General features: G+C 41.0%; 1 protein-coding gene across 1 annotated transcript; it reads right to left on the bottom strand.

Moving 5' to 3' along the window:
- Positions 1–5539: 5539 nt before the first annotated feature.
- tmem256 (transmembrane protein 256) lies at positions 5540–8562 on the bottom strand. The gene is made up of 4 exons (XM_041031209.1): positions 8440–8562; positions 7634–7671; positions 6991–7071; positions 5540–6409 (listed from the first exon to the last, which is right to left on the bottom strand). Exons 1-4 carry the CDS (start codon positions 8519–8521, stop codon positions 6266–6268), a joined length of 345 nt encoding a protein of 114 aa, XP_040887143.1. The 5' UTR covers positions 8522–8562; the 3' UTR covers positions 5540–6265.
- Between the last annotated feature and the right edge of the window lie 1250 nt (positions 8563–9812).

The following is a 9812-nucleotide window of genomic DNA, read 5'->3' as shown; positions in this document are numbered from 1 at the left end:
TTTGATGCATGAGCGTGGAGGCAGTCCTTTGTAATTCCAGCAGCAGTGGTGTCCTTGCACCAGAGGGACAGACTGCTGCATTGGAAGTGGGAACTGATTCCATCCCCTCCTCTTGTTTATCTATTAACAATACCTATGGGTACAGATTAGTTGATTGCTGCACATTTGCAGCTAAAGAGATCTTCATATTTTAAATATTTTAAATCAATAGTGATATTGTATAGTTAAACGTGTTTAGTGTCAGAATTACTACTTTGAGAATCCCAAGACCAAGAGTTTTGTTTAATCTCTGGGAGCCATTGTAAAATCTGAATATCAAGTTTCTGTAATTATATTATGAAGGTTTACAAGCTCCAGAAAACTACAATACCTACACTTTCTGCACAAATCAAACATTTTATTACACCACTGGTTCCGAACCTAAGTTATGCCACACCTAATCATGTTTAAGTTTCTGACTTTTCACAAATCTTTGCATCTTCCTTGTGAAATTCTGTATCATTTTACCTCTTTGGGCTTTTAAAAATTATTTAAATGAAACAGTTTGACTACATTAAATAACTTATGGACTGCATTGCTCATAACTTACAGACTTGCAAGGTGTGGCAAGGGGTAACATGGAGATATCGCCTCTTTTGGGATCACAAACAAGAACCACTGCGTTGGACGTTGCCTGGTAAATACTAGCATCTTCTTAACTCCAGGTTGAATAGTACTTATCATTACAAGTTAAACTGTGTGTATATAATTGTATAAATGTGTGTAAAACTGGTGGAGTGCCCCTTTAAGGATCAGCTTCTCTAAATCCAGTGAAACTTTTTCTGTTCTCCTGGGACACCTTGGGATCCCCGATAGTTGTTTCCTGCTATATGAGAACCATTTGCTGTTTAATGTACGTGCATAAACCTCTGTGATTACGCTCCAAGTTATTCATTTCCTGCATCACTGCTAAACCGCTTTGAATTGATAGTGTCTAGAATAAGATGTCAGACCTCTCTCTTAGCCTCTCAATGGATCATTGCTACCTTACACACTGCAATCACACTGACTGTGAGAAGGCCTGTCCATATGGTGCCATACAGTGTCTGATTCATCAGCCTTTTCTGTGGTGTAAGTGGAACATTTATCAAGATAATGCTGTACCAAACAGCACTTAATGAGCAAGCTGAGGCAGTAGTCACTGCCCGTCTGCCAAATGAGAGGTAAGAGACAACCTTGGCCTTCAGCAGACAAAGTGAGACACTTCAAAAAATGAGCGCAATGTCTCTTAAACTCATTGCTTTTAACTGTTCCCCTCTTTCTTTGATATCTTTTTACCCAGAGAGGAGAAGTGGTTAGAACTGGTGCTATCATAAAAATCTCCCCCTTTGCAAGTCAGATCAGGCTGAAATTGCAGCAGTGTGGTTTAAATGGTTCTGGCCAAGTGGTGGTTTGCAAGTCTGATATCCAAAGATTCAATCTCTGGCACCAAGTCAGTGTTTGCTCAGCATAATTGGTAAAGGAAAAATGATAAAAGAATGAAAGGCATAAGAGAAAATGGAGGTAAAGGAAAAAATAAGGAAGGGGAGAATTGCAGAACTGATGGAAGGAAATATTAAAAAAAAAAAGTTTTGAACTCATGCAAAAGAAAAAAAGGAAGTAAGACAGACGGATAAAATCTCAGTTCTCATACCTGGCTCTTCAAAATGTGTTGTTGGTTGTAAAACCTTTTGTGAATAAAGTTATGTTGGAGAAGATTTGTGTGAAGTGTTTAACTTTGACCAATTGTGCAAGAAGTATTCAGATCCTTTACTTAAGCAAAAGTACCAAGACAACAAATAAGAAGAAAAAAAAAGTAATGGTTCTGCAGGAAAATGATGCGACATTATTAGATTGATTCTACTGATGCATTTTTGTGAAATATGGTTATTTTAATCTCGTTAGGCCTCTGTTATTTAAATGAAACCATGTGAGAAATTTAGAGGGGAAATTACTATTTGGTAGAACTTTTAACAACTCATGAACTTCTGAAATCTGGGGAATCAACTGGACATTACTTTTCTGTGATGGATCAAAAGCCAAAATGGCTGAAAACCACTGCTTTTAATCTTTAGCAATGCATTGGTTTTCATCAGCTCATATGTACAAATCATTTCCCACTGACATGTAATGATGCTGAAATAAGTGAAGTAACATAAAACTGAATTAATAATGTACAGTTCAGTTACCTTAAATTGTAAGTACAGTACATGATCATGTGTACTTGCCTTCCATTGCTGGATTTGTGCTGACTCTAACACTGGTGTGCATATGCTCTATGTCTGAGATCTGTGAGAGAAAAGGTCATTCATTACTTTCAAATTTTATTCTTCATTGTAAAGTTTGACACTTTCACAGTGGATATCATGGACAGGTTGTTTAATATCATTTAGAGCACACAGTGTCACCCCAACCGCTGCCACCATCTACCATCTCCCAGCTGACTTATAACAGTTCCCTGTCAGTACATTACTCAGTGAGAGGGCTGCTGCTGAGAGTGGTTATGGTGATGTGGTAACAATGGCAGCTCCCACCGGTGTCACCCCCTTAGCTCCTCTGATGCATGACTGTCATCACCGTGCCGCAGATTGAAGTGAAATGACTGGGTATAAAGCCGTGAAAAGGGGGCTGAAGTGATGAGGCCTCAGTGTCCACTGAAGTGAGGGAATAATCTTTCTAAGGGTGTGATAGCGCTGACCATCATTTAAGTGGCTTGAAAAGGTTAGCGTGAGGACTGGAATGTGGGAGTGCTTGGGGCGGCCATTGCAGTCATTCCACTTCACTGTGAGAGGAGCTGCCGTCTGATTGATGCTTCTGAGAGAGGATTTGGTGCTGCTGTGGTGTGTGTTATACAGCATGCACTTTAATATATTGCCTGTGTGTGTCTGTAGGTAGATATTTGTGCATCCCCTGGTCAGTGTGAGTGAGCGGGAGGAAACTGTGGGTAATCATGTAAGATGGCCTTTGTTTTCGTTCCAGGTCTTCAAGAGAGGATCTGGAGAAGCCTGTCCATCCACAGTCTGCCCATCAGCTCCCATAAGCTTTCTATCACCTCACTCATTCGTGACGGATGACTCTTGCACAACCATGGTCTTCATCTTTGACCAAAACAGAGTCAGACCAAGAGATCAGTGGAACAAGGAGCCATTCCCCCCACCGAGGAAGCTGATGTAATTAAATCCGTCTGCAGGGTAAGACAAAAAAAAGAGGGAAAGGGAGGGGAAAAAATTTTGACAATATATTCTCGAGCTGAGAAATAAAGGAGAGAAAAGCTTGTGAAGTGCAGGGGAAGTCCCTGGAGGTATAATTAACAATATCTACTGTTAGGATCTGTGCTTCTTCTTTCCTCTGACGCTCACAACAGTACAGACTGAAGCAGAGGCAAAACCCCAGACAGACTTTTTGCCTGTGGGTTTGCTCCTATAGCCCATCCTGCTTTATGTTCTGTATATTAAACAGCAACATATGGTGCCTATAAAGAGCAGTCACCCTTCTTAAAAGTTTCCATGTTACATTGTTTTACGGCATTGAAACAAAGCAAATTTAATGTGGCTTAATCAGCAGCGGTGCAGCCAATAGGCCTTTTTCACTGAAAACATTTTAATATGTCGCAATAGGAAAAGCTGCTTCAGCTTAAGGGTCATGGTATTGTTCATGCTAGCTCACCGTCACACTGACATGGCTTACTGGGACACATAGAGCAGTTGCTGATGTTATCACCTCTTGAGCTTTTCCTACTATGACTGTAAGTTAGAAAGCCTGTTGTGAAAAAGGCCTAATAGTTTAAGGAGTCACATAATTAGTTAAATGGAGATCAGCTGTGTGTAGTCAAGGGGCTTTAATGGATTGTGGTATAAATCCACCTGTTTCTGGAAGGTTAAATTTATTTATTTCTTCCAAAGAGTTAGATGAGAAAATCAATACCCCTGTCAAATCTGTCCATTAGATATAAGGCTCTTTATTTGTTGATCAGTATAAATACATTGTGTTCTTATACATTGTGACAGGACTGATTAGCTTTGTCTGAGTTACATGGGAAGTTATGGTTAAAAAAAGATCAGGGCTCAGACACAAGTGTCTCCCTTTATCTCACTTTCCATTCCTCCATCTCTCATGTGCTCACACATTAAATGTGGTCTGCCAGAGCAGAACGCTGAAATCCAGTTAATGGATTTTAACATGGAGGTGCTGTGCTGCCAGCAACAGGATCCACACATCTGAATGTCACCCACTGAGAGGAGAGATAAATAGCCCTAAAATAAGACTGTGGTGTGAAACTGGTCAAAATTTGCAGCTCTCATCTTGTCAGAGAATCACACAATTTTTCCCCTCCAGTATTTAACACCGATCTGAAAATTTGATGATGACGCTTCAAATGTGCGTCCAGTGGTGCGCAACACCGTGTTAACTTGAGTCAGGTGTCTCCCATAAACTTGAAAGTTTTGAGTCAGAGATGTGTGACTGGTTGCCAGAGCTTTCTGGGCTGCGTGATTGCCCGGTCCTGGAATAGCAGAACGCTTCCCAATAGCTACTTAATTCTAATGAGGGTTTTATGAGTCGTGATCAAGAGCTCATTGGCAACGTGTTCAGTCAATAGTGCCTTCTCTTCTGAGCAGAGCCTCGGCTTATGTGCCGACCCCAGCAAATTGACCCAGAGATTTATACAGCTATTTTCTAAAGGTCCCCATTCGTGGGCCTACAGTCAGGAAGGCAAATTAGTGTTTCAATGGATTTCACTTTCAATTTGAATGCTGAGTGGTTGGAACATGGCCCCGGCTAAAGGGAGGCCATGGGTAATGAACTCCTTTGTGTTCTGCCACTTAGAGGATCAAATGCTTGAGGCTGTGAAGACATTCTGAGCTGCAAGAAAGATGATTTCCTTCAGCCGCCATAGGTAGTGAATCCTATGGGTTTATCCACCCTTCACTGAAAGCCACACACTGAGGGTCCCTTCTCAACTGGCACCGGCTTTATTCAATTGTGATCGGTTTGGGAGTCAGTATTACAGCAGCTGTAAATCCTCCCAGGATGCATTGATTTTACCACAGTCTGAATACTGGGCCTCCATAATGCTCACTTAAATTCTGGTACATTTTACTGTGTATTGCTAACTGTCATGTACACAGAGCAGCCCTGGAGGTAGTTGGCAAATTACAAAATTACAAATACTAACTGTATTCTGTCCAAGCATGATAACTATATGGAAAATTAACAGCAAGATGGCAACAAGCAGCTTGTCAGAAATGGATATAATGTGCTGTGGTATAAGTACTATGGAAAAGGACTCTAAAAATGCTTTGTTATAAATGAAAATTCTACATTCAAATTTTTACTTAAGTACATAAGTATAATAAGAAAAGTGTACTTCAAGCATCAAGACTAACCAGACTGAGCTGCTCTTCAGCACAGCAGTGCTTTGAGCTGAGTGCTAACATCAATCAGAGTGTTGACATGGCCAAAATGGCTTGCTAACATACTAATGCTAGGAAAATGAAATATTTCATCAAAGTAGTCTGTAGAAAATTTTATTTCAATCCATCCAATAGTTTATTTATTCCCAGATAATCCAGTTGTAGAAATCCTCACCACACAGCTTTGAACTGACAGAGGATATACCTCATAGTGACATTCAGTCTGGTGGATGGTCTCCTTATCAGGAGAATGAGTGTGTGCAGCAGATTTGACACTAATATGGATGTTCATTGTTGACATTTGGTCATGCTCTTTCTGACAGACGGAAATGGACGGATGCGTGAGCCGATCACTTGAGGAGGTAATGAAAAAACTCATCCATGTGGAAGAACCAGGCAAGACAGCAGAAAGTAAGAATGAAGCCTTCATACTGACTGTATCATTTACCATCACAAACTTATGTACAGAATTGGGAATTTCTATTGGTTCATCAGTGATTTATTTCCCAGTACAAAATTTACATGCCATTACAAATCAAATTACTGAGGTGACAAAATGCTCGACATACTGTACTCATTTGCTTATCCAGTTTAACTCAAACAAAACAGTCCCAGGGCATCAGTCAGAAACAGACAGCAATGCTTGAAAAGTGATAATCCTGTTGTGACCTTATCACCTGCTGACACCCACGACCTGATGCAGGGAGCGGTTAGACGGGTGACATTATAAGTCAGCTTCTCAGCCTAATCTCATGGGCTCTCCAGTCCATCCATTAGTAGTCTGACAGTTTAGTGTCGCACGGTTGCCCTGTGGAGGAGATGTGAGCTGATACAGTTCAGAGAATCATGGCCAGCCAGCCGACGATCATAGCTACGCCCCCCATGGGAGCCACTTTGCGTAGACCAGGGTCCCCCGTCAGAGCCTGGTGGTACAGAGAGCCACAGAACATCCCCATACCTGCTATCAGCAGAGTACCGGCCTGAATACAGGGAGAGAGGAGAGGCACATGAGTATTCACATAAACATACATAGTATTTTTAATCTGTGGAGTTAGCAGAACGTTATTATTTGCTGTCAGTGTACTCCAACACAAACCAAATTTGGCATGTTTGCAGACTGTTGTCAAATATAGCACCAGAAGCTAACAGATCTATATTCTTTGCAACTTCAGGTGTATTTTTATGGCACCCACACTAGATGATGTTTTGTAAATCTTGGAGGTACAACACGCATCCTGCAATTTTCTCTAACACATAGGTAAATACAACTGTAATGAGGCAAACTGAGAATATGCAAGTTCACTTTCAATCTTGCTCTGAATATGAACAGCAAATATATACATGCAAAACCTGTAGTGCCAGTTTGTATTAGTGTTCAGTTGCTAGCTATGAGGCACACTTTGTTCAAACCAGCATCCTCTGTAATTACGGCCTCAAGAACACTGATTTTCTGAGAGGGACAGACAGGAAATGGTAGAATGACACTATCACTCTAGTTCAATTTTAAAGGACACTCAAGTGCATCCAGCCCTGAGAGTTGGTATTACGCTTCCATACTCACCACAGCGGGTTTGCCAGAGTGGGCAGCACCCAGCAGGGCCAGGCTGTGGTAGAAATGGTACTTGTTGGCAGTCTCAAATAGCTGGAGAGGCAGACACACACAGACAGAGCTTTCAGAAAAAAAAACCTACCCTCTCCAATCAGTCTTCATTTTAGTGAATCAAAGACTTTCTGGAAAAGTTTGACGAGGCTAGAGGATATTTCATGAGTCACTAGTGTAAAAGGGGAATTGGTTATTACATCATTTTCGTCAATCAGGCCAAGCTCTCTAATCGCACAGGGGACCGTCTATCAGATCAGGCTGAGAAATGTCTCCATTATCGAGGGAAAATCTCAGATCTTTTACATGCCTGAATTTTGCTACTTTGAAAGTTTCCACATCAAAGTTTTGGCTTTTGGAAAAAGTAACCCCTGTATACTATGTCTGTCAGCTGACCCAAAGTGCAAGTCAACAAGTCTGACAAAACTTGGCTACAGTAATTCTCACTGAACTAAATTCAATTGCAAAATTGCTTACGTCATTTCAATTATATTTGCATTAAAATCTAGAAAGTGAAAACTGTCCAAGGAGCCTGCAGTAATGATCACGTGGAAATGTTTGAGGAAAAAAAATGTTTAAATATCAGAATTTGTTATTTACTTACCACTCTCTGGTAATCATCAGGATCGCTGTTTTTGAAGCCTGAAATAAGAGATATAGAAAAAAAATAAGTATGCAGTACATAGTATGGCATGTTATTCTCACTTATAACCAGAGTGTGATGTTATAATTACAGTGGCAATAAACAGATAACACTTTATAGTCCAGTTGAGATCCTCAAAATCTTTACTTTCTTTCTGTTTCTTTCTTAGTTTAGTAATTATTTATTTTTGGATCATGGACGTCTAATCCATAATGAAGCTTTGTGTGAATTTAGGCTTTTATCCGTGGTATAGTTGTGGCATGGTCAAAACAATGGTCTCTGTCCATTCTCTCATGTTGTCAGTCATTGTGCAGTGTAATATCTCAATGGCCGGGCCATGTGCCAGCCTATTGTCTCATATACTCTCTTTAAAAGTTACCCAAAAACATCAACACCAACTTGGAGACCTGACTGCACGTTTGCCATTGACCCACTCCTTAAATAATCCTTCTTCCACCATGACACTGTAGGGGCGGGTCACCTTGATTACGAAATTGTTTATTTTCATAAACTAATGTGCAGCATGGTGGGTCGTTTCAATGCCGAATTAACAATTAGCATATTAAAAATGACCTGCAGATACTAATTCCTCTTTAAGAATAATGTAAATGTGCTGATAAAGGAGCGAAGCTTAAATTGGCATCTTTTAAGACGGAAGCTGGTCTCGTCAGCGTTGTCATGGCAGTCCTTCCTGGCTCTGTTTACTGTTTAGTTAAATAAAAGACTGGTGCATGCGTACCGACCATAAACAAATGCTCAATCCCTACCGTGAGCCCCGTACGCCCCTGCTGCCACCGCAGAAGCCCCGGACAGAGCCGCTAACCTTCGGACGATAACAGAGGCGGTCATGTTTACTAACTGCGTCTATGAATCCCACAAGCGGAAGAGGAGCTGTAACGCTGCCTTTACTGTCTCTTTATAAGCTCGGTGATTTCCGGCCTTAAGGATCGTAGCTTTACCAAAACAAAAATCACTAAAAATCTAACCGTAAGTGTAATATGATGTAACATGGTGCCACAGGGTTGAGGACGGAAATGCACACCAGCTGTGGGATTATGTAAAATGTGTTATGATCCTCATCAGTGTTTGCATACATTAGTTGTTTATTTAATTCCGAAAATCATCAAAAGCAACAAGCAAAGCCTACAAACTATACAAACAAACAAATACTCAAAATAAATAACGTGGCGCATTCTCGATTCTCTCCTCTCACTTTGCAGAGTCGTCCACACGGGTGTCCTAATTACGACATTCCTTTAACCACGTGAAAGCAGCATCACCGGGGACGTGAAACCGTGCACACTCCAGGGCTCCGGGCTTCCAGCCACATCCGTTATCCAATCGGAAGCTTGATCCAAAATGGCGAACGACGTGCTATAGTTTCGGCCCAGGGGGCAAATTTCATAACTCCACCAAAACAGATCTGACACTGACATGACACTTCAGCAGGCACTGTGTTGCTTTTAGGCGACTTATTTAGCCAATGTACATGTGAGTGTAGGATTTACTCTCCCATGGCTGATCAGTTGAGACTTCCAAAGCTCTTATAGTATTATTGTGTAGTAGACTACACTGTGCAGCCAAGTTAAAACCAAATGCTCATTTTTAGTGTTATTTTAGTCTGTTTTGTGTTAAATCAGGTGCTGTCACTGTTAATCTTGGAGGAAAGAAAAGGCTCAAACTCGCTTTAATTCACTGACCTCCAATTTGCAAGTGGAAAAGACAATCAGACACATTGTTATGTTATACCTCTGCTTTATTCACATTTGCAATGCATTATTCATGCCAGAGCTCAATTATACTATTGCGCTGCCTTTGTATGAATAATGAATTTTCTCCACAGAGGGGTTACTTGGCTTTAGAAAGCTGCCCTTTCAGCATCACCGTATGCACCAAATTGCCACATAACACTGAATGATAGGCTCAGAGGTGCAGAGGGTGCATTAGTGTTGCGGCACTTTGCAATTTGTTCATCACTGCAATTTGGGAAACGCTGCCGGATTTCTTCGCTTTAGTGAGCTGCTCCTAATGTTTGATGTGTTCGGTTTTTTTTTTTTTCCTGCCACCAGATGTGTTTGGGACTAATTTTGATGTTACCCTCTGATGAAAATACACTAATCTCTGCAGAGAGCCCACCAAA

Source organism: Toxotes jaculatrix, chromosome 23, assembly GCF_017976425.1.
Source record: "Toxotes jaculatrix isolate fToxJac2 chromosome 23, fToxJac2.pri, whole genome shotgun sequence".
NCBI lineage: Eukaryota > Metazoa > Chordata > Actinopteri > Toxotidae > Toxotes > Toxotes jaculatrix.
This window is presented reverse-complemented; position numbering and strand designations above follow the sequence as displayed.